At 53.3% G+C, this 23,421-nt stretch overlaps 2 protein-coding genes across 9 annotated transcripts in view; both read left to right on the forward strand.

Moving 5' to 3' along the window:
* The window catches only part of MKNK1 (MAPK interacting serine/threonine kinase 1), a 40,833-nt gene extending 37,072 nt beyond the window's left edge, over window positions 1–3,761 (forward strand). For 7 of the 8 annotated variants that reach the window (XM_019449421.2, XM_019449419.2, XM_019449420.2 and 4 more), the window contains 2 exons: window positions 1,138–1,181; window positions 2,467–3,761. In XM_019449421.2, coding sequence (XP_019304966.1) covers window positions 1,138–1,181; window positions 2,467–2,695 — 273 coding nt within the window. In that variant the 3' untranslated portion in view covers window positions 2,696–3,761. The remainder of the gene's footprint in view (window positions 1–1,137; window positions 1,182–2,466) is intronic. The other variant, XM_019449427.2, reaches the window with a different exon arrangement.
* A 5,816-nt stretch (window positions 3,762–9,577) lies between these two features.
* Window positions 9,578–15,038, forward strand: KNCN (kinocilin). The gene is made up of 4 exons (XM_019449429.2): window positions 9,578–9,728; window positions 10,821–10,889; window positions 11,599–11,673; window positions 12,487–15,038. Exons 1-4 carry the CDS (start codon window positions 9,578–9,580, stop codon window positions 12,564–12,566), a joined length of 375 nt encoding a protein of 124 aa, XP_019304974.1. The 3' UTR covers window positions 12,567–15,038.
* Window positions 15,039–23,421: the final 8,383 nt, after the last annotated feature.

A 23,421-nucleotide genomic window follows, 5' to 3' on the forward strand; every position in this document is an offset into this window, starting at 1 on the left:
ACCATTGGCAGAGGCACACAGTCTGGTATTGGCATTTGGGGTCTGTGGTACCCTCCCCTTATACAGACATATCATTAGCTGGGAATGCCCAGAAGCAGGGCCTTGGTGCCCTGCTTGCAGTGAGGATGCACTGGGGGCACATAGGTTCTCCATGTGGTCCTGGAGTGCAGCTTGCCTAAAAGGCAACAGTGGTGGTTTCCCCAAACTAAAGATCCAAGTCTTTACTAGAAAATATTTTTTTTAATGTTTGTTTATATTTTAGAGAGCGAGAGCAGGGAAGGGGCAGAGAGAGAGGGAGACAGAAGATCTGCAGCGGGCTCTGTGCCATCAGCAGACAGCCCGATGCAGGGCTGGAACTCACAAAACTATGAGATCATGACCTGAGCTGAAGTCAGCCGCTTAACCGACTGAGCCACCCAGGCGCCCCTACCAGGAGACATTTTTAACCGTCCTCCTCAGTTAGTCATGGTACCTGACATCTGCCCCTCTAAAGGGTCTGCTATACCTCCTGTGATTCACTGTGTCATTGGTCTGCCAGGCCCTACCCATCCTCAGTGGCCCTGCCAGTGGAAGGGAGCAAACATTGCCAGCCCCATGTGACAGGGGTACCCAATCCAAGAATCTCTGAATGGCTAATTCCCAGCCACCCAAGAGTTGCTGTCTTTACTGAGCACCTGCCCCATGTCGGACTCTGCAATCCTGGGATGAGCAAGACCCAATCCCTGTCTTCATGTTCTAGTGGGAAGACGGAGACAGGAATAAATGATGTGATAGTGTAATGAATGCTTATCAAAAGGACAAGGATCCAGCCTCTGCTTGGGACAGGGGGAGGGAGGTGGCATGGGTGGGAGTATAAATGCTTCCTTCACAGGGGAAGCGACCCTCAGGCTGGGTCTTGGAGGAAGGTTAGGACTCTGCCAGGCACAGGGAGTGGCTCTCCGTGCAGAGGCAGCTGGGTTCAACCTGGGCCTTTCTTGCTCTCTCCTTGGAAGGTCTGACCCCACAGGCAAGCTCGACCAAGTCTCTGTGCTGGGCCAGGAGCCTCTAGTAATGTACCCACCCTGTGCTGGGGTGGGCAGGGGCAGCTCTTGAGGGAGGGAACAGTGCTTACCCCCACGTCTGTCCTTCCCATTCTAGCAAGCTCCAGAAAGGGGACTCCCCACGCCGCGAATCCTCCAGAGGTAAATGCCCGATGCCCCTTCTTTGGCTTTGACTGTCCCTCAAACTTTCAGCCACATTGGGATGGAGGTGGGGACAGGGAGCCCATCTCTAGGCTCAGGTGTCCTCCTCCTGGAGGGGCTACCCAGTCTGCCTACTCTGCACGTCTCTTCCTCTTTCCCCTCTTCTCTTCTGCCACCTGATGGCCTCCTCTGCCCTGCAGCTCCTTCAAGGCCTCTCTGCAGGAGAAAAACCTGTTTCCATATCCACTCACATCCTAACTAGAAATCACCATTTACAGTCCAAAGACCTTCTCTGTGGGTTATTCACCCCAGGGTTTCCTACTGCTGCTCTGGTTGTAGTAGCAGGCTGGAGGTGCTGTAAAGTGCTGGGACGGGTTGTCCTGTCACCACTAGGCACAATAGGAATGGCCACTGGAAAGTAAATACATACTACGTGCCAGATATGCTGCTAAGAGCTGTGCAGAGATGCTATTCATAATCTGTAGGATAAATTTAAAAGAGAGGTTTACCCCCATATTGTGGATGAGAAAACTGAGAGCAGAGAGATTATGGTAACTTACTTAGGGCCACACAGTAGCCTTGGGAGTTGGACTTTGAACCCGGATCTGTTGGACTCTAGTCCTTTTAACACTAGGTCATGTTCCTAGTGAGCACTGCCCTATTCCCAAAGGACCAGGGCTACCACGTTGTGGGGACCCCTCCAGGAACCAACCTCATGACCAGTTTCTGGGAGTCACACAGGGAGGTCTTACACCACTGTAGTCTCCATTCATGTGAGCCAGAATGCTACTGCCCAGCTTGGTTCCTACCTGATTCTCTAGAGCTGTGTCCAGGGGCCTTGAGGCTCCAAACCTCTGGTCCACCTTAGAGGATGTATTTGGTAGACCCACGGTGCCTGCTGTAGGCTAGCCCTGAGCTGAGCCCTGGGGACACAGACAGAAAGGCACAGCCCCTATTCTTGGTGCTCTATGCCCTGACAGGGGAGAGGGGATATATGTGTGCGCACTTCGTGTGCCGGGCCTTTCCTCTGGGAGAGCTGGGTGTGGAGCATGAGAGTTCAGAGGAGGGTGTTCTGAATAGAAGGGGGCATTTGTCCCAACTCTGAAGTCTTAGGACTGTAGTTGAGGCTCAAAGCCATTCCAGCCTCAGTGAAATCAGATTCTGAACCCAGGCAAGAATGACTTCTGGGGGAAGCCACCCAGAAAAAGCTGCCGGAGGTCTGGGAGGCAGCCAGCCAGGGCGCTGAGCCCCTCTTCCCTCTGCTCTGTGCTGCCCACCCCTCTAGAAATAGCAGCACGATGGACCTGACACTCTTCGCGGCTGAGGCCATCGCCCTTAACCGCCAGCTTTCTCAGCACGAGGAAGACGAGCTGGCAGAGGAGTCCCTGGCTGAGGGCTTGTGTTCGGTGAGGCTTTCTCCTCCATGCAAGTCACGCCTGGCCCGGCGGAGGGCCCTGGCCCAGGCAGGCCGCAGTGATGACCTGGAACTGTGTCCAACTCCCACCACACTCTGACCCACTCCGGCCACACCCTCCAGGACCTCAGCCTGCCTGGGCTTGGCCAAAGTCTGCAGAGCAAGTAGAGCGAGCTGCTCTGTGGCTCCGTCCAGGCCACCCAACCCCCCATTTCCCCAGAGTCCTCAAGGAAAAAGCTCTTTCCAAAGGGGTTGTCTTTGAAAAGGAAAGCAATCACTTGTCACTTTGCATAATCGCCTGCGGCAGGGACATCTCTGCTGGGCTCCTGCCCACCTGCTCACCCGCCTGCGGATCCCGGATGCAGCCTGCTCTCCTGGGCAGCAGGCGGCAATGGCGGCTGGGGCTGCAGCCTTCAGGGAGCCAGCCTTGAGAAGCAGCAGTTGACAGAGGCTCTCTCTTCTCTTTGCACTGTCACCCCCCCCACCCCCCCGCTGGTCCTTCCACCTTCCTCTGTCCTCCGGATGTCCTCCCCTGGCTGAACAAAGCCATCCCCTCACTTCAGGAGAGGGCAGGGAGCCTTCTGCGTTCAGGAGGCCAGATCAGTCTTCCAGTCTGTAGCGCTGGAGAAGCACATAATCTTTCTTTGCCGGGACCAAAACGTGTCCCTCATTTATCATCCCCTTCCTTGTTTGGGATTGCTGCTGAAGTCCGTATTATTTCATTTAAAAAAATGTTTTTTTTTTAACCATGCACTTCCAGCAAAGATGGGACTTTCAACTCCCACTGCGAGCCCGTGGATTTTCCAGAGCACGCAATGGCTCGCTCTTCCTCAAATGTCCATGCATGTGAAAGGTTTTAATCAGTGTTTCCTATTATTCTAACTGGTTTTAAGCTGTTGAGATGATGCGTGACTTGGAGGCTGTGTCTGCTGGAGGGCAGCATCAGTCCAGGGCAGTTAGAAGGAGCCGTGCGCCTGACGTGGCACCAGATCGGAGGCAGCGCGGGTGCCTGCTGCCAGAGAGTGAAGGCACATCCGGCGTCAGATAAGCTGGGCTGCGCAGCTACCTAGAGAAAATCGATTTGTACAAGTCAGACAAGACATTTACACAAAACGACAATGCTATTATACAATGTGCTTGTTTTAATAAAACTGTTTTAAATTTTAGCTGTGGCCTTCTTGATGGTCCCTTCTGCCCCTGTGAACCTGAGGACACAGGCCTCCTGGAGAGGGGCCGAGTCCAGCCCTGTGCCGGGAAGGTGCGCCTGGTGGGACCTCTCAATCTGGGACCTCTCAGTCTAGCCCCTCATTGGACCCACGACACAAGGTGAAGGAGATATCATTGCTCTTCCTTTTTACACGAAGAAATGAAGTTCGTCAGCATTTGTCAATCTCCTGTTCTGTGCCTGGACCCAGAGATGAGTGAGAAGCAGCCTTTGCCCCCTAGGGTCTCCTCATCAGACGGAAGAGGTGCCTATCAGTAACCATTACACAAGCCGTCTTCAAAAAGTATTTTATTAGATGTGCTCTGTGCCCAGGCCAGCTACCCCACCCAGGCAGGAACAAAGCTCCCATCTGTCTGGAGCAGCACTAAGCCTTTCTCAAGGATCTGTTGTGGGGGTGTTGTGTGCTCCGGACTGTGCCAGACTTGCAACAAAGAAAACTGGCACCTCACAGCCATGGCTCTTGTGTCCATTGTGCAAAAGGGCTTTCCTGTGCTTCGTCCCGTGTCATCCTCAGAGCCACACTGGAGAGGGCAGGGGTGGGAAGGCGGCGGCAAGGGGGAGGTCCGAGGGGTCAGGGCAGTGCACGAGGTGCTGCTGGCAGATTTTCTCCCCATGGAGAGCAGAGAGGGGTGATGGGATCGGGAGCTCCTCATTCTAGGGGCTCTCCTGCAGTGTGGGTGCTTCCGTGTTGACGCTGACGTACTTTCTGTTGACTGTCTTTCCTTCCCAGTAACTGTTACCACCCTCACATCCTGTCTTCTACCTGAAGTGAGATGGGCTAGAGAAACAGGCCTGCAGAATTGGAGCCTTTGGGCCCAAAGTCTCCCAGTCCCTGGGGGCTTAGAGCCATGATATGAGTTTTGTTCAACTCCAGCACCAGCCCAGTCAGTCCTTCAGGTTGGCCAGCTGGGATGGGACTTCCAGGGGCTTCCTGGACCAAGCACCCCTGACTCCAAGCTGCATGTAGCTCCAGCTGGCTCTCGTGCCTCCAAGCCTTTGCTCAGGCTGTGCTGTGCCCTCTACAAGCCTGCCTCCCCACCCCAGTCCAACCAGCAAGGCCCTTCTCCTCCTTCACGGCTCTGCTTTTAAATGCTACAGTGCCTACTTTGGTTTTGCTGGCATTATTGTGTGCTTACTAAGGAACAGCTGCTTGCAGAGAAAGTTCTAGGCATTATCTCATTTAATTTTCATATGAGGTAAAGTACCATTATGTTACCCGACTTAGAACTGAGCAGAGAAAGGAAAAAATTACTTCGCTGTATAGGTAGGAAGACAGAGATGGAATTCTCCCAAGAGAGACTTAAGATCCAGAGCTGCACTGCAGGGGTTCAAGTCCCAGCCCTGCTACTTAACTAGCTTTGTGCCCTGGGCAAGTTCCTGCCCTGGGCGGCAGTTTCTTCAACCAAAAATTGGGGCTGCTTAGCTCTTGGTGCTGTTGTGAAATTGTGGATTGATTAACAAAGTGTTAGAGCAGTTCCAGGCACACGCAGCAAGTACGCAGTATAGGTTGGCTGTGATAGTTGTAGTTGTTTTTATTGCCATCTCCTAGGGCAGAATTATTCCACTCGGTGCCAGTGATAGAGATGAGCTTTCCCCCTTTCCTTGGCTTGTGTGGGTGGAGACGGATCTGGGCTTTCCAGGTGGGTCTGGCTTCTAGCCCTTTGTGGGGTCCTCCTACTGACAGGCTGCTCTGCCCCTCGGGGCTGGGCTCCCTGTCCCCAAGGGGCTGCTGTGGTGCCCAGAGCAGAGTCTGAGTTTGGGGATTTCAGGGGTCCTATGTTCTAGTCCTTCTGCTACTGTTCACTGGGTGGCCTTGGGAAGTCCCTGCCCTTTCTGAGGCCCAGGCCAACGTACCTGGCTCTGCTGGGCAGAGACGCATGGCAGACACACTGAGGGGGGCTCTGAGGCCTTTAACTGGGGTGGCCAGTCCCCTAGCTCTAGGGCTCAGGCTTGGACTGGGCCTTAGGAGAAAGATGGTCCCAGCCAGCCGGCATGTCCTAGACCTCAGGTCTCCTGCCTCAAATCTAGTTAGTAAGACTCCTATCTGATCCCTAGTTCGGGCCCTGGGCATAGGGGCCAAGTGTTTCTCCCTGTGGGTGTCCACCTGCCTGAGCTCTGGGGCACCCTCCTCCCTCCTGGCCCAAAGCCCTGTTCCACGAACAGCAGTGCCCTGGTCCCGTGCCAACTGCTCCAGCTGCTTAGGTCTGGAGGGGAGCGAGGAGCAAGGTCCCCCCACGGCTGGCACTCTTGTTGCCATGGTAGCAGTTGCCTTGGAAGCCACTTCCCCAGAGTTTAGCTTCTGAACAGTCTGGGAAAGCTGCCCGTCCCCCAGGGGATCGGTGCATTAATCACGCTCTTTTCCAGGGTCCTCACCTCTCAAGGAAAATAAACAGAACTAAACCACACTGAGGCCTTCCACCCACTCTTCCTCCCCACCCCAGGCCAGCCTTGGACTTGGCACCTCTGGGAAAGAAGGAGCAGAGGCAGGCACTCCAACCCCAGCCTTGCGCAGAGACAGAGATGACCCATTGCCTATACAGCCCCCGAGTCCAGAGGCCTGGGGGACCCAGACTTCAGCGAGGAGGGCTCTGATGCTTGCAGGGTGGGGAACAGGTGGGGTGATCAGTCTCTAGTGACTTGGACCTCCATCTCCTTACCTATTGTAGGAAACACATCACCCAAGGACAGGCTTGTATTTTCTTTTTCACAGATGAAACAGCCTATATTGAGGAAAGAATTGGCAAGCCTTCCTCTCTATATTTCTAATCAATGGAAGAGTGGGCGTCACAAAGGTTTTAAGATAACCAATGGATGAATGGGCATCCAAAGGTTTTAAGAAGCCTTTAATGACACTCCCCTGTCGTGATGGAAAAAATGGAGGCCTTGACTGAACACAGTGCCTCCCTCTGATGGTGGGGTTGCCAATTCCTCCCACCTCAAATAAGACAATTTAGAAATTCAGAGACAAAGAAATGCTAGAGTACTTCTGAGCTGAGCCGGGAATCTGGACACAGGTTCTGTCAAGGTCTCTGGGGCAACCCTTCCTTTCCCCATGCCTCAGTCTCCCCATCTGTTCTATAAAGGAGCTTGCATGGATTTGTAGTTCTGTGATCTTGTAACTGATAATAGCTTCATGTGTCTCTCCTCCGTATTTCCTCCTCTGACTTTGTGCCCTGAGGAATTTACAATGTCAAAAAAACAAAAACAAAAACCCCAAACCCTCTAATTTAGCTTTGGTCTCCAGTTTTTAGAGGCAGAGTATTCTTCTGGAAGCTGAAACTCACAATGTGCAGGCCCTCCTGACTCCAGCCTCTGCCATCCCCATCCCCCTTCACCAGATGGGTAAAGTGAGGTTCAGGCGGTGGAGTGGCTGGCCCAAAACCCACAGTGTGAGGTGCCCGTCTCGCTGACGGCGTGGGAGCCGCCCTTGGCTTTACACCCTGCCCAGCCTGAGTTATGCAAACACTTAACGGGGGTGAGGGCTTTGAGATTCCCAAAGCTCAAAATCTCAGAACACATTTTCATAAACAATTATTTTGACAGCTCCTTCTAAAACTAGTAAGTGGGGGGGTCAATTATGTGTGACAGAGACATGGGCTGTCATTTGATGCCTAATTAGAGGAATAATCAGACCTCATCCTGGAGAGAAGCACAGAGAACGTTGGCAGCAGCCGCTGTAACTGGGGAATGCCCACCTCCAGGGGCTTCCTCTTCTGGGGCCCAGGGACACAGCCTGGGGCCCCCTGGTGCTCTGCAGTCACCCCTCCTCTCTATGTACCTTTGAGTTCACACCTGTCTTTGCCTCAGGCTTCTCTCCAGCCTCCTGGCAGTGCCTTCCCTCAGCTGAAGCTCAGTCAGGTGACCCTGGCCTTCTCAGGCCCCCACCCCCACCCAAGAAAAGCCCCTTGTTAGAGGCAGAGGTCCCAGGGTGCCTGTAGCCTTCCTCTTTGAGGACCTGAGGTGGTCGTGCAGGTCTAAGCCCTCCCTGAACTCTACCTTGTGTTCAGAAGCCTCACCCGAGTCCCTTCTAGCCATGGCATTCTGTGGAGCTCACTCTGAGTCTGCCCTTGAGGGGCTCACAGTCCACAGAGGAGACAGAGGATGAGGTCAGATGGTGGGCACTGCAGCATGGGGCACACGGGAGCAGCAGTAGGCAGCACCCCCTCCCTCACCCCCCGCCTCAGGCATGGTCAGGAACAGCTTCACAGAGCTGGGGCTGGCCAAGCAGCATCCTGCAGGAAGGAGGCGCTCTCCAGACAGCTAAGCAGACATTCAGCAGAAGGCAGCAGCAGAGAAGGGGAGGAGCGAGGGGCAGTGGGTAGCTATGGAGGTGGAGGACCTTGGCCTGGCTATGCTGGGTGGCAGACATCATCAGGGAGACAGAGGCACACAAAGAGAGGCCAGTGGGGCCAGTGATGGGACCCTGGGAACAGTGCCCAGGTGCCTAGGTCCAGGCATAGAAGCAGGCCCAGATAGATTCTGGGATCGGGGAGGTCCTTATCCACAAAGGCCCAGAGACTGCAGTCAGTGGCGAGGGCTGTGTCTCGGGTGGGATAGGGCTACAAATGCCCAGCCTCTAACTGGTGGGTACTGCAAGTAGGTCAGATAGGCCGGGCAGAGGAGGTCGAGAGGTGCCAGCCATGTCCCTATCTCCTGACCCCGGCTGCTGACACTCCACCCCTGCCAATCCTCTCCCCATATTTATCTTCCTCCTATCTCATGCCTCCCCACCCCTGCTCTTCCCTCTCAGCCCCCTACCAGGGATCCCTCCCAGCCCACTGGCAACTAAAAGGGGGGTGGGTACCAAGCCTACTTGAGGAGAAGGAGGTCCCCTGAGATCAGCCTCAAATCAGGACCCTTAGCCCTGCTCTCCTTAGGAGACCAGAGGTTGACAGGCTAAGGGGAGGAGCAAGGGGGCAAGCGTGAACCTCTTTTTCTCCTCCTGTCCCAGTCACTGTTCTGGCCTCTGAGCCTCCTGTAGGTCCCCTGTGTCTCATGCTTGTGCCTGTCTCCGAGTCCCCGAGCAGAGGTCTCGTGTGCCAAATGGCCGAAGACAGCAGGGTGGGCCCTGAGCATGTAGCCGGAGAGTCTCCTCGCGTCCCTGGCCACTAAACCCCGCATGAAGCCACCAGTCCACCCTGCCCCCTCCAGCAGTGGAACCCGGGCTGCGTGCCCTCGTGGGCATCTGGGACAGGTGGCAGCTCGTGTTGCAGTCTCATGAATAACTCAGGACCTCCCTGCTGTCCACTTCTCCGAGAAACCCGTGTTCCCTGGACCAACCTCCCCCACCGCTTTAAACTTTAATAGGCCAAACTTTAATAGGCCAAGGCCCAGGGGCAGCCAAGCAGGTTCCAGGGAGCTAGGGCAGGATATCCTGAGCAGGAGAGCTCAGGCTAAGCTCTCCCGAGAGGAAGCTAACAGGGGACAACCCTGTACAGCAGGCCCGGCTCTCCAGAACTCTGGCAGCCAAGGCAGGATGTGGCCAGGCAGGTGTCCCAAGAGTGGCCTCCACATTCAGGGGCCTTCCAGGGAGGAAGAGTAGGCTGGGGTGACCTGGCAGGGATCCTAGGTCAAGGTGTGGCTGGGGGCCCCTGGGAGAGCTGTGGGATAGGGTTACTAGCCTCGACTCTTCCTGCCCAGAAACTCCCACTCTGAAGGTGGAGCTCCAGCAAAGATACATCCAAGAGGACGGAGACCTCCAGGGCTCTCCTGGGGACAGGCCCCTCTGGCAGCAGATGGTACCCTGGGTAGGCCTGCATGGACATCCCCATCAGCAGCAGAGACTTCCGCTGCCTGCAGCTAGCCTGTGTGGCCCTCGGCCTGGTGGCTGGCAGCATCATCATCGGTGTGTCCGTGTCCAAAGCTGCAGCCGCCGTGGGTGGCATCTTTATTGGCGCCGCCAGTCTGGGTGAGCAGGTGCTGGGCTTGGAAGGGGAGCGGGGGGGGGGGGCATAGTCAAGTGAATGAGAAATGGAGGCAAGGGTTGGTTTACTAGGAATTGGTTGGGGACCATAGAAGCTAAAGAGATGTGAGCAAAGCAGCCGTCGGGGACGCAGGGAGGCAGGGGAGGGTTGGAGTAAGCTTCCTTCTGCCTGGGGTAGGGAGACTGGGAGAAGGGAGCTGGTCGTCATGCTCCTCTCTGGCTGCTCCCCTCTGGCCCTCTAGTCCCAAGCCCTGGGCTCTTGGGTTTTTGGTGGAATTCGTAAGCCTGTTGAGGGTGGGTTGACAGGGGACAGGTAAAAGAGGACAGAGGTCTCAGTGGGACACTCTGTGAGCCAAGAGAGGATCCAACTCAAAGGGTTTCTTTTTCTCTCCTGGTATTTCTTGGCATGGCATCTGTCTATCTGTCCAGGCATCCATCCATCTCTCTATCTGGGCCAGTCCCACTGATATCCCCGCACTGATGCTGAGTACTATCCCTCCCCACTCCACCACCCTGGGCCAAAAGCAGAGCCAGAAGCACCAGAAGGGTGGGTTCTTGGCATCTGTACCTGCAAACTCCTGCCAAGAGCCACAGACACTTGGTCTGGGGATGAAATGCAGGTGGGCAGGGCAGGGTCCACTCTTCTGCTAACCCATCCACAGGTCTGGGTGGGAAAGAGCATGCTAAGAAGCTCCCGGGCTTGGGGCAGACTGGGGCAGAGGAGTGGTGGTGGTGGTGATGTAGCTGGGCCCACTTCCAGCCAGCTGAGAATATGCTTAGCACCTGGGAAGGCTGGAGCCGGGAGCCCTGGCTTTCACAGACTGTAGCCCCTTCTCCAAAGAGGCACTACTCCCTGCCCCCTCTTAGGGCTGGGTGATGGGAGCCGCCCCCCTAAACTCCCACAGGCTCACATTTATGCACTCACAGTCCCAACCTGCACACTCATGCTCCTCCCATGCCCATCCATATCACCCTCATAAACCACCCCCAGGCTCACAGCCTACCCACAGCCCCATGCAGCCTGCACTAACCAGGCCCCTTCCCCATCACAGAACCCCTCTGTGTCTCTCTTCTCAGGGTTCCTCATCTTGGCCTACCCCTTTCTAAAGGCTCGGTTCAACCTGGACCACATCCTGCCCACCATAGGTGAGTCCTCTCCCCAGCACCCAGCAGAGCCCTCTTCCAAGGACTGTTGTGTGAGACCCATTGTGTGTAAGTCTGTGGCCCACTGTGGGGCAGAACTGAGACCCTGTGTGTGACTGATCCTGGCTGTGTGTGTTAGTTGCTGGGTGTGTGTGTGTGTGTGTGTGTGTGTGTGTGTGTGTGTGTTTTGGCATTGCCATGACTACGGTGTAACAGACTCCAGCCTGTTGCCTGCTCCAAAGGTGCCTGAACCAGCTCAGAGCACCTAGAACTCCCATCTCCCCGGAGGGAGCCTCCAACTCCCACAAAGCCTCCGAGATCTCCAGATAAGCGCATTTCATTCCTGAGCCCCCATAAAAACCCTCTACCTCCCCTAAGACCTCAGGACCCCTGTATAGCTCCTCAATTCATCTCAGCTCCCCACATACATGCTACCATCTCCATCAATCCTGGGGGGCTTTCCATATCCCTAGTTCTCCTCACGACCCTCACCTCCTCAAAAAGTTTGCCATCTTCCCCTTCAAGGGCCCATTTCTCCCATCTCCACTCCCAAACCAGCCCAGATCATGTGAGAAGCCTAAAGGAATGTGGTGGAGTGAAGACAGCAGCAGGGATGGAGATGAGACAACAGGCAGGTCTTCCCTTCCCAAAGCAGGACTTGATCTGAGAATGGCTTAGTAACCAGGGGGCTTGGGGTGATCTTATCATGCAGGGAGCCTGAGAATTCACCCCCACCCGGGGCCAGACCATGGGGAGGGAAGATCCAGCACCAATGGCAATAAAGAGGGTAAGTTTTAAAAACTCCAGAATCCATCTTCCACCTCTGCTCTCTGGCTGAGCAGCTCTGGGGGGCCCGGGGAGAAGCCTTGAGGGACATGCAGAAGGGGTGTCCCCAGTCACCGGGAGCCAGCAGAGTTAGCCAGTTCTTCCATGTGTTTGGTCAAAACCCTTCTCGCTCCAAGCTGAGCCGGGCTCCTGTTTGACCTCAGGGCTTCTCTGTTGTGCCCGGCATGGACACTGGGACCGACCCTTGGTCCCATGTCTCAGTTTATGTTTTCTCACTCTCTTCTCCCATGATGGAATCCAACTCTCAAAGCTGGTAACTGAAATGGAACATCTTCCTCCTCCCCTCCCTCCACACACTGGAAAATTCTAGGGCAGGAGTTTCTCAAAGATGGGCCTCGCCCACAGCATCTACTGCCAGTGGTGGGATGCCTAATCCCAGCAAAAGGCCCCATTCCAGACCCTGCTCCAAACACTTTACATATATTTATTTGTTCTATTCTCAAAACAGCCACATGAGGGAGGTACTGTAATTAGGCCCACTTTATATATGGGGCAACTGAGGCCCAGAGAGATTAAGTAAGGCAGCTAGGAAGTGGTGGGGCCAGAACTGAAACCAGGCAGTCAGCCCCGAGTCCTGCCTGTAACTGCCCCCACTATGCTGCTGTCCTCTTGAAGAGCCATTCTGACCATCCGTGCCTCTTTAAATTCAGCTGAAACTGTCCCTGGGACTCCCCTCTCTCCCCACTGGTCCCTCTGGGTTGCTCTGATCTGGAATCTGTCTACTCAGGCAGCCCTGTGCTGGTCTCTTCCCCAGGAGCCCGAAGCAGCCTGTCCACTGTGAGCAGAACACTGGAGAAGCTGAAGCCAGGGGGCCGGGGAACTGGGGAGGGCTGAGGCAGGGCTGAGGGGTTACCCCCTGCCCTCCCTCCCTCTCTGCCTGCTACCCTGATCTCAGAGCCCTCCTGGGTCCGAACCAGAGGTGAACCAGGCCCTGGAGACACCAGAATGCATTCGCCTGAGCAAAGCTCTTGAAAATGGATCCCACGTGGCCGGGAGCAGGGCCTGAAGCAAAGGTGTCACTGGAGGTTCCACAGGGGACCCTTGTATCAGGCTTTTGATGTGGATTTTCTCTCTGGACTGCAGCTCAGCAGGCTTCTTCCCTTTTTGATCTACTGACTGGTTTCTCTGGAATTGGGGGCCAGAGGTACCTCAGGCCCTTGCTCCAGCCTGGCCACAGAAATGAACCACAGGCTGACAGGAGCCACAGACAGGATCCCCTCAGCCCCTAAGGCCTGGCCCTGAGCTTCTAGAGCTCACTGGCTAGATAGAAGGGCTGGAACAGATTCTTTCTGGATATCAAAAACTTTGGGCCACTCCTTAGGTACAGGCTTTCAGCAATAGCAAACCAGACAGGAGCATGTCCTAGACAAACAAAATAGTCATGCTGGGACAGGGGCCCAGGTAAGGCAGTGACCTAGAGGCTTCCAGGAGGAGGTGGCTCCTGAACTGAGTCCTGTCCTGAGACCCTTGTGTGTGACTCCACCATCCAAGGCTTTTTGTGATCTCACCCCAGACAAGACCTCCAGCCTTCCCTCTTGTCCCCTACCCTCTCACTGCTGCTGAACAATCTCAAATATTCCAGCCTCCATGCTTTGTCTTGTGTTCTCCTGGAGGCCCCCCACTCCTCTCTGCCTATCCAAAGCCCTCACCTTGAAAGGCACAGTTCCAAGGATCCCCTTAACACAACACCCTCCCCATCATCTTCCTGCAGCCCGTGCCTCTCTCCCTCCACGGGGTCCAGGCAGGCCGAAGTCTCCTTTTTCATAAAACAATTATTTAATCCTACTGAAACCTACTGTGCGTTGCCCTTTTCCAGTCACTGTCAGAGTACACAGTAGGTGCTCAATAAATGTTAGTGGCATCAATTTAACACAAAAACAATTCCCCAATCTTTCCCTGGAGAGTCACGTCAAGGCCCCATGTATCTTTGTGGTTTGGGGCAAGGAGGACCTGGCCCACGTGTGTGTGGCTATGCAGAAAACATTGTGCCTCCCTCCACACCACTCCTCACTCACCTACACCCTCAAGGTGGAGCCGGTGTTTGACCTCTACAGAGACATCTGCTCCATGTGGCCTCTGTTCATGTTTGTGAGCAGAGGACAAGCTAGGAAGAGTCTCATTCTTCAAGGACCAGTGCAGATGACACCTCCTCTCAGAAGCCTCCCCTGACTGTGCTGTGCTCCCACAGCCCATATCATTCTGAGTGGTCTTTGTCACCTTCCTCCTCTCAAGAGCAAGGGCCAGAGGACCAGGCACACAGGTACCCAGCAGACGTTGCAAAACCAAACCAAAAGTGGGAGAGGCCACTTCATTGTACGGATGGGAAAGCTGAGGCCCTCCAGAAAAAAGGACTCATCGAGTCCTGCGGTGAGAGGTTGTGCAGCCAGGCCTTATAGTCAGGGCTCCTCTCTCCCCACCCAAGGCTCTACCCTCTGCTGTCCTTGGCACTGAGACCAGCTCCCTGACCAGAGTGGGACAGACCTCCACTCATAAATGCTGGCCAGTTGTGGAGCCTGTGGTTCCTCCAGCCTGAGGGAAGTCCCCCTCCTTCTACTTCCCTCCCCTCCACCTCCCTCCTGCCTGATCACTTACCCTTCTCCACTCCCTCAACGTCATTATCATCAACATAACTTGGGCCCAGTGGCCCCTCCTTGCTCAATAAGGAAACCCTTCTTCCTGCCCATCTTTAATCCTTACCTGAAGCACCCTGAAAGATGCCCATGGGTGGAAGGGGTGGGAAGGGGGGAAGTGGAACCTGGGCTGTGGGGAGGGTGGTAGCCCTTGGCCCACCACCACCGCTTCCCCAACACGATCTCCCCAAGGCAGGGCTATTGCATCTTCAATGCCTGGCAGAGCCCGGCACAGAGTGGTGTGGGGATCAGAGCAGAATAAAGTAAGGAATGAACACATAAAAAGGCAAGGGCTATGTCCACTGGGGAAGAACTAGGCAGGGGTCCAAAGGACCCTTGAAACTGTGGGAGTCTTCAGGGCCTGAAACCCCGAGACTGCCTGTCCCTGAGTCTAAGTGAATGTCCAGATACATCCTCCCAAGTGCATACTGCACCCCCATGCCCCCACCCCCTCAGCCTGGTCACAGGAGTGGTCCGTGTGGAGCTCATGCCTTCTCCCCCTTTGGAAGGTGAGTTTGGGCCAAGTAGGCAGGGTGGTGTGGTGGGTAGTGTTAGGGAGGAAGTGCCCTCTCACCTCTGAGCAGCTCCAGAACCCTCCAGTATTTCAGTGGGAGTGGATGTGGGCATGGACAGGTCATTGGACCCAGCTCTTCCAGTGGTCTGTTCAATAAATGAAATCAGTTCTGACAACCCTCAACTGTGGCTGTGCCTGGCTGGCCCCACAGGGGGTAATGATGCTGGTGCTCCAGGAAGAAAGTTGGAGGATACAGATCTGGACACCTGATCTCACCTGCCGGTTTGGGGGTTTAAGGAAGGCGTCCTGAGGGAAGTGATGTCCCATCTGCACTCTGAAGGTTGAGCTGGAGTTGGCCAGGTGAAGGGAAAGTCCACCATGGGTCAGAGAACTCACTGAAGTGGGGAGTGCTTGGTTTGGTCCAGGCAGCCCCTTGGAAGTCACAGCCCTGCTGGCCAACCTGGAGGACTGACCAGGCTGGGCTGGAGTCTGGGGGTGACTCACATCCCACCTCTGCGTCCACAAGTCCGGGGGCCGGAGTTCTGGGCAAGAGGCTGTGGGGCCTTGCGCCTCAGTTTCCTCATCTGCAGCCAGAGAATGAGTGTAGCGCCGCCTTCCCAGGGCCACTGTCAGGAGGAACGTTGCCTGGCACGTGGTTCACATCGCAGAGGGTTTATGAATGGATGAGCAAATGAATGAAGACAGAGGTTGGAGGAGATGCTCTTCCAGCTGAACTCCAGGTTCTGGAAATCAGCATCTCAGTCTCCCACCCAGTCCTCCCTCTCCATCCTTCGCCCCCCACTGGACCTCTTGCAGATCCCAGTGGGACACGTGTGTCCTCCTACAAGGGGCTCGTGGCCACACCCCGTTCTCGAGCGCGGGATTGGTGGGCGGTGTTCTGGGAAGGGTGGCTGAAAGCAAGCCCCTTCCCGAGAGAAGGCTCCCTGCCCCCACAGCCCCACCCCCGTTCCCTCCAGGGAAGGTGGGGAATCCGTCAGGGGCTGCAGACGGAACCCGCGCCACCTACGTCCCTCGCTCCAGAGTGAGTGGCAACGTCTGCGTCCGGCCCCGAAAGTCCGGGCTGGAAACCGTGGGGGTGCTGGGAGCCCAGGGCAAGGTGCTAGAAGCCGCAGAACGTAGAGGAGGGAAGGGGAGAGGGGCGGTGCGGAGAGGAAGACAGGAAGACGCTCCGTGAGAACGCCGCTCCACCCGGGAGCCCAGGGGCCCAGCGGCGGCTGCGACGCTGCGCGAGGGGCGCCCCGAACCCGCCGCCGCACCTCCCGGCTCGCCGCCGCGAGGGGCGGGGCCTGCCTGGGGGCTGCGCTCCCCACCCCCACCCTCCGTGCCCCCCGGCCCCTCCTGCTAGCCCGGGGTGCTCAGAGAAGCCTCCGACCACCGACTGGCCCAGGCAAGTGAAAGCCCCACGAGTTGGGGGCGGTTGAGGAGGGGGCGGGGGTCAAGGGGATGAGACCGGCGGGAGAGGGCGGCCAGGAGGGGAGTCTTTAGGGAATGGAGGCCATGCTCCATCCAGCCCGAAACCCTAGCAGAACGGAGTAGTGCCCAGACAAGCGGTCAGGGACCTGTAGCCTGGGACAGACTTCCCAGAAAAGGTGAGAAAGAGAGGAAAACAGGAGAAGGGCACATGCAGCATGGGGTGACTGCATTGGGCCCCCTCTGCCTGACCCTGATCTCTCCCTGCTCTATAACTCAGTGGGAATTTGCCCTAGGACCCACCTCCAGCCCTCGCCCAGCTGACCCAAAGTGAACAGGAAGTCAGCATAGAGAAGTGGGCATAGAGTCACTTCAAAACCAGGACACAGGTGAAGCCAGGAGACCCCTGTGACCAACCTCTGTCTTCACCGTTTGTTTAACCAATATTCCCTGGGCACCTGGGGACAGTCAGGCGCTTCACTGGGGACTAGCAGCAAACAAGATGAGTATAATGCTGGTCCTCCAGGAAGAAAGTTGGAGGATGCAGACCTGGACACCTGATCTGGCCCTGCTGATTTGGGGAGTTAAGGAAGGTTTTCTGAGGGAAGTGATGTCCCGGCTGCACTCTGAAGGTTGAGCTGGACTTAGCCAGGTGAAGGGAAAGTAGACCATGTTTCAGGCACAGGAAGCAGCGTGTTCACCTGGCCACACGTGGTGAGTTCAGCTCCACTTGAGCAAAATCAAGGGGGCGGCCTGGAGGAAGCCAGCCAGGATGGCAGCAGTGGGGAGCCCAGGAGAGATGTAGCCACTAGGGAGACATGGAGGAGGGGGATGGTGGGGCAGCGGTGAGACTGAAAAGGAAGGGATGGGTTCTAGAGACACTCAGAGGGAAGAATCTGCGGGGCCTGGTGATGGATTGGGTTGGGAAAGTGCGGTGGAAAGCCTGAGGGAGAAGGAAGAGCGAGGATGAAGCCTGGGTTTCTGGCTGGGAGTCCGGGCTTTGTGGGAGAAAATGAAGTTTAAGGAGACTGTTTCCAAGAGGAAACACTTTGAAGAAAGGAATAGAGTGTTATATGGAGGCAGAGGTGGGGTGGAAGGAGGGTCTGGTTTTGTTTTAGGACAGGAGAGGCGTGAGTGCATCCAGGAGGAGGTGCAGTCACAGTGAGGGAGGCTGATGAACACCGATTGGGAAGGGGGAGGTTTCCCTACAGCCTTGGGGGCCTGAGCGATGCCAGAGACGTGCCAGCTGGTGATTTTCTTTTCACCTGTGTGGCTTAACCGTTTGGGCACAGACTTGGAGGAAGCAGAAAGCCTGACCGATGCAGGGTCGAGACTTTGCTAGGCAGCTCTGGCAGAAGGACAAAGGAACAGGTGAGGCTGCAGGACAAGGTAAATTGCAGGGGAGTAACTGAAGTGACGTAGTGTGCAGAAAAGGAAGTGGAGATTAAAGGCTCATGGAGAAAATGCTGATAGTTCCAGGCCTGCACTAGATCAGAGAACAGTCACAGCAAGAGACAGTACAGAGTCACAGTGAAGAGCACAGGTTTAGAAGACACACTGCCTAGGTGTGAATCCCAGATCGGCCACATATTATCACCATGTCTATGACAAGCAGTGCAACCTCTCTGAGCCTCTGTGTCCCCATCTGAAAACAGAGATGGCAAAAGCATCTGCCTATAGAGTTGTCACGGGGCTTAAATGAGATGATATATAACATATATAAAGGGCTTGAAAGAGTGTTTGGCACATAGTAGGTGCTGTACCAGTGTTTCTATAGTGGTAGCAGTGAGGTTATGGTGGAGAGTAGGAGGCTCGTGGTGATGACAGGGGTGATGAGGGTCAGAGTTGGTGAGGGAAAGGGTCACTGGGGTGGAATGGGGGAACTGGGCACTGGAGATGAGGAGCCAACCAAGTAGGAGGGCACAGGGTAGAGCGGTTGTGCCCAGGATGCTGAAGTCTCTCAGTGCTGGTACTCAGACTGGAGGGCAGGAAGGGCACGTCCACACCAGGGAGTCTTTAGTACCCCCTTCCGCCACCCCTCCCGCTAGCTCCAGGCAGCTGAGTTGCATGGAGTGGAGGCACAGGCCCAGACTGAGGCTGGAGATCCAAGTCTGGCTTGCCTGGGTGCAGACTTGGTTTGATAACCACAGAGCTGTGATTGCTGCAGAGTCCTGTGTGCCTGGGGACCCTCAGCTGTGCAGGAAGCCAGAGCCTGCTGGGCCGGCAAAGATCATCTAGACCAAACTCCCACTTTCCCAATGGCAAATCTGAGCCTCAGTGAGGGGAGCGTCAAGTACTCGCCTGTTTCAGGCATGGGAACCCCCTGTAAAGGGGAGGGTGCCATCAGAGCAGCTAGAATGGAACTCCCATCACCCCTCCCATAGGCCCCAGCTCTCCTTATCACCAAATTACCCACCCCCCATGCTCCCAGGCAAAGAGAATTCTCCAGAGCCCATCTACTGGGAAGCAGCTCATTTCCACTGTATAGGCAGGCACCTTAGAGAGTGTCTGTCTATGTGTTGGCCGCTGTTTGCAGCTCTCAGAGTATATTACATCTGTATTTGTATTTCTGGGTATGTCTGATCATTGTGCATGTGGGGTTTGTGTGTGTGTGTGTGTGTGTGTGTGTGTGCACGCGCACGTGCACATCCACTCAGGGACTAGGATAATGGGGCCCAGGAGTCAGACACAGGAACTGGGAGTCACACTTTCAGACTTCATCCTCAAGCCTTGTTTCCAGCTTGGGGAATCTATGAGGGGCCAAGGGTGGCCTGTGGGATGGACTGGGGTGGGGGTGGTAGCAGCTCTTTCAGCTCTGTCTGGGGAGGCAGAATTCAGCTGGCAGAAGCTGAGAGCTTCCAGGGTAGTGAATAAGCCAGCACTGAGTAATGGTGGTGTGGGAGGTTCCCTGAGGATAGGGAGAGGGTTAGGGATAGAGAGCATGGTAGAAGTGTTGGGGGCCTGAGAGTTGGCCCAGACCTTCACGGACTGAGGGAGAATAGAAGGGCTAAGATTAAGGGGAACAGAGGGGTTCACAGTGAAGGGTAAAGAGCCAGGCTGAGCAAATAAGGGACTCAATCCCACCTGGAGGACAGGGGCTGGGACTAGTGACTAACGCCTGGACTAAAGCCTCAACCCCTTCACCCAGAGGCTCTTGAGCCCTTGGAGCAGGAACCCGGGACCAGGAGGCCTGGCAGCTGCCCCTGGTCAAGCCACCGCTCTTGTATAACAGACATCCCAGATTTGTGGATTGACCCAGGGGTGGGGGTGGCCAGCTGACCTGAAGGGGCTTCAGGCAGAGACCCTCTTTCCAGGAGCTCTTGCCTCCTCCTACTGAGGACCACCCTCCTTTGGCCCCAGGATTGCTGATGATTAGCTGGATAGTAATAAGTAATATATATATATCTTATCTATATTATATATAATGTTTTATATTATATGTTTTATATTATAAATAATATAGAATATGTTATATATATATATATATATATATATATATAGAGAGAGAGAGAGAGAGAGAGAGAGAGAGAAAGCATGCACACAAACAGGGGAGAGGCAGAGGGGCTCAATCCCATGACCCCAGGATCATGACCTGAGCCAAAATTGAGAGTTTGACGCTCAACCAACTGAGCCACTCAGGCACCCCATTATGTCATTATATATAATATATATTATATAGCTATATAATATATATGTATATTATATATATTATATGTGTATATTATATAACTATATAATATATATGTATATTGTATATTATATATGTATATTATATATATTATACATGTATATTATATATAATATATTATATGTATATCATGTATTATATGTGTATATTATATATAATACATATTATATATGTATAGCATATATACTATATATGTATAGTATGTATATTATATATGTATAGCATATATATATTATATATGTATAGTATGTATATTATAAATACATGTATATAAAATATATATTTTTTGGTTTGGGCTTGGTTCTGGACTGACTTGGCCACAGACACCCTCCATGACGTTTTCCATTCCAAGCTTCAGTTTCTCCCATCCATAGATGAAGGGGTTGAACTAGGTGATTTCTACCAGGTCAGCAGATTGGAGTGCTCACTAAAGAGAAGGTCTGTTCCAATCCTAACAACTCAAGATTCAGAGCAATGGCCTTCCCTCCTGTTCAGGCAATGAGATCGAAGTGGAGAGGGCTTAAAGGATTTGGGAATGTGATAGCATCATCCCAAAGGTTCCTGCTTCTGAAATTAAATAATCCAGAAGCAATAGAGCCTACAAGTGATGCATGGTGCCGTTCATTGGCCAGAACTACTCACATGGCCCCACCTAGTCACAAATTGGCCACTAAGTCCAATTTTAACATGTGTTCAGAAGGGGGAGAACAAAAAAGATTTAGTGAATGGCACCAGTGACACCACACAATAAGAGTTAGTCAGAGCACCCACCACAAAATAGCATCTGACATTGCAGCAGCCCCAGCTGGAGGGCCACAGTCAGTCAGATGGAGACGGTGGCACAAACTGAATTGCAATAGCTGAGGAACCTCAACATCCCTCCCCTTTGCACCCTGGATCCCAGTTAACCAGGCTGGAGACACCTATCAACCCTTAGCCCTTTCCCCGCCTGGGGTGGAGACTCTGGGGGTAGTTTTGTCTTTCAGAGTCAGCTCTGCATCCCAGAAGCAAATAATCATTCATTGACAATTGGCACTTGGAAGCTCAGTCCCCCGCTAGTGCTTTTGTTGCGCTGAGTGTGCTAAGCAACAGAAGGAGAAAAGTGAGTTTACTTTTCTCGAGAGATGCACAAAACACACCAGCCCCCTCCTCTATTGTTGACTTTGGAGCAGTGTAAGTGCTGATTACAGGAGCTTAGCTACAGGGCCCGAGGAGAGTCCATGCCCTGTGTTCCAGTCATTCAACAAGCATTTAGCAAACCTAGCACTAGACTAGCTTGATTGAGAACTCAGGCTGCAGGGTCCGGACACCAGGTTTCAAGTCCTGGCACCACCACGGCCCCTCAGAGATCTTGGGGTGAACTTAGTTAATCTTTTTGTGCTTCAGTATCCTCATCTATAAAATGGGGATATAACAGCAATACTTAATCTCATGTTGTAAAAACTAAATTAGATATTATTGCAAAATGTTCAACATAGCACAACCTACTTAGCTAAATTAGTGCTAATTTCAGATTCCCATCTAGACCTGTTTCTGGATAGACTAGCTTGTATCAGACCAACTTATGCACTGAGGATAACTAAAAGGCGGGATTAAATTTAAGAAATCTGTTCAAAGGCATGGGAGAGCTATGAAAACAGTAAGGACTTGAGGGGCTAAGATCTTGGAGAGAAGTGTTATTTGGTTCATTTTTCCCTTAAGGAATTTTTTCCAGTGTGTAGGAGACAGTGGCCATAAATTAGGAAGTCGACATTGGAATTCAGGGCTTAAGAGGGGAGAACCTTGTTAAAACCTTTAGCTTTTGGTTAGGGGGCCCAACAGCCTATTCTCTGGGAGTAATGGTTAAACGAATACAGGCCAGACTCAGGAAGACTGAAACACGGCTCCCAGTCAGTGCAATCCCAGACTGGGTTAAGGTGGCCTATCCCTTAAACTGCCTGTCAGAAACAAAAGTAAATCTCTGGACGAAGGTAACATCATCTGGAACCTCATGCTATCTCTATGATTTTTCATGCACAATGTTGGGCATTCAATAACTTATCTAGCCTTCCAGGAGATTAGACTAAATGACCAAAAGCCAAGGGCAATTAGACAATAGAAATAGGCAACACAGATGTTGTAGTCTTCAGACAAGAACTTAAAGGGCTTAATCTGTTCAAGAAAATAGATAAGAGGGATTCTGTCAGTAGAATACTGGAAGCTATGAAAAAGAATCAAGTGGAAATTCTAGAACTGAAACAGTGTAACAATTGAAATTAAGAACTGAATGGTTGGATTTTAGAGCAAAGAAGACACAGGTAAAGAGAGGATTAGTGAGTTGGATGACAAATCAATTTTAAGAAAGCATCCAGATAGAAACACAGAAAGAGGAAAAAAAGGCTAGAAAATAACAGAACAGAGGGGCGCCTGGGTGGCTCAGTTGGTTAAGTTTTCAACTTCGGCTCAGGTCATGATCTCACGGTTCCTGAGGCCAAAACCCAAATCAGGCTCTGTGCTGACAGCTCAGAGCCTGGAGCCTGCTTCGGATTCAGTGTTTCCCTCTCTCTCTGCCCCTTCCCCGCTTGTGCTGTCTCTCAAAGATGAATAAATGTTAAAAAAAGAAAGAAAGAAAATAGAGAACAGAGTGTAAGAGACGTGTGGGACAACGTCATATGGTTGAACATATGCACAATTCAGGTTCCAGGAGAGAAGAAAGAGAATGAGGAAAAAGATAATGCCTGAAAAATTTCCAAAACTGTGGGGAAAATCAAGCCACAGGTTGTAGAAGCACCAGGAAGTACAAGAAAGATAAATACAGAGGAAATCACACCTAGGCACATCATAGTAAAACCGAAACCCAAAGAATCTTCCCTAGAAGGGAAAAGAAAAAAGAGCTGGACCCTCCAGGGCCTCCCCAACCCTTGTCCAATGTTGCCTTTCAAGAATCTGTGTGAGGTGAGGTGAAGGACCAGACTCCACCTCAGCCTCAGATGGAGCCTTCCCCACAGGGGAGGGGGAGGGGGGGCACCTATCTCATTCAGATAATACTGGATATTGAGAATATGGGGGAGGGACTTGAGAAGGGGGAAAAATTGGAGAATCTCACAGCCCCTCCTGAGGGCAACAGGAAGAGTCTGTTAGGATTCATGTCCACATCAACCCTGAGGAGATCAAATCCTTCTCTTTAAAATGAAGCAAGATCACATATGGTGTGCACCAGATTATGTATGTATTCTCTGACTCTGGTCCCAGAATGTCTGGTCTTCCTTCTACTCCAGCCACAAGAGCCCAGATCCACTTCCCTCCCTGAGCCTCGGTTGCGTCAGTTGTAAAATGTGTTGATACTGTTGATAAGTATCAAGCGCTTGTAGGGATTCCGTGATGTCATGGCTGTGAACATGCTTTGCCAACTGTTGAAGTGTTGTATCCTCCAGTGGTTGCTATTTC

This window comes from Panthera pardus, unplaced genomic scaffold, assembly GCF_024362965.1.
Source record: "Panthera pardus isolate Hobbes unplaced genomic scaffold, ASM2436296v1 HiC_scaffold_11, whole genome shotgun sequence".
NCBI classification, from domain to species: domain Eukaryota; kingdom Metazoa; phylum Chordata; class Mammalia; order Carnivora; family Felidae; genus Panthera; species Panthera pardus.

Coding starts and splice junctions, on each gene's coding strand:
- KNCN (XM_019449429.2), top strand. CDS start 9,578: ATGGACATCCCCATCAGCAGCAGAGACTTCCGCTGCCTGCAGCTAGCC. Junction 9,729..10,820: donor TATTGGCGCCGCCAGTCTGG/GTGAGCAGGTGC, acceptor CTCTCTTCTCAG/GGTTCCTCATCTTGGCCTAC. Junction 10,890..11,598: donor CCACATCCTGCCCACCATAG/GTGAGTCCTCTC, acceptor CTTATCATGCAG/GGAGCCTGAGAATTCACCCC.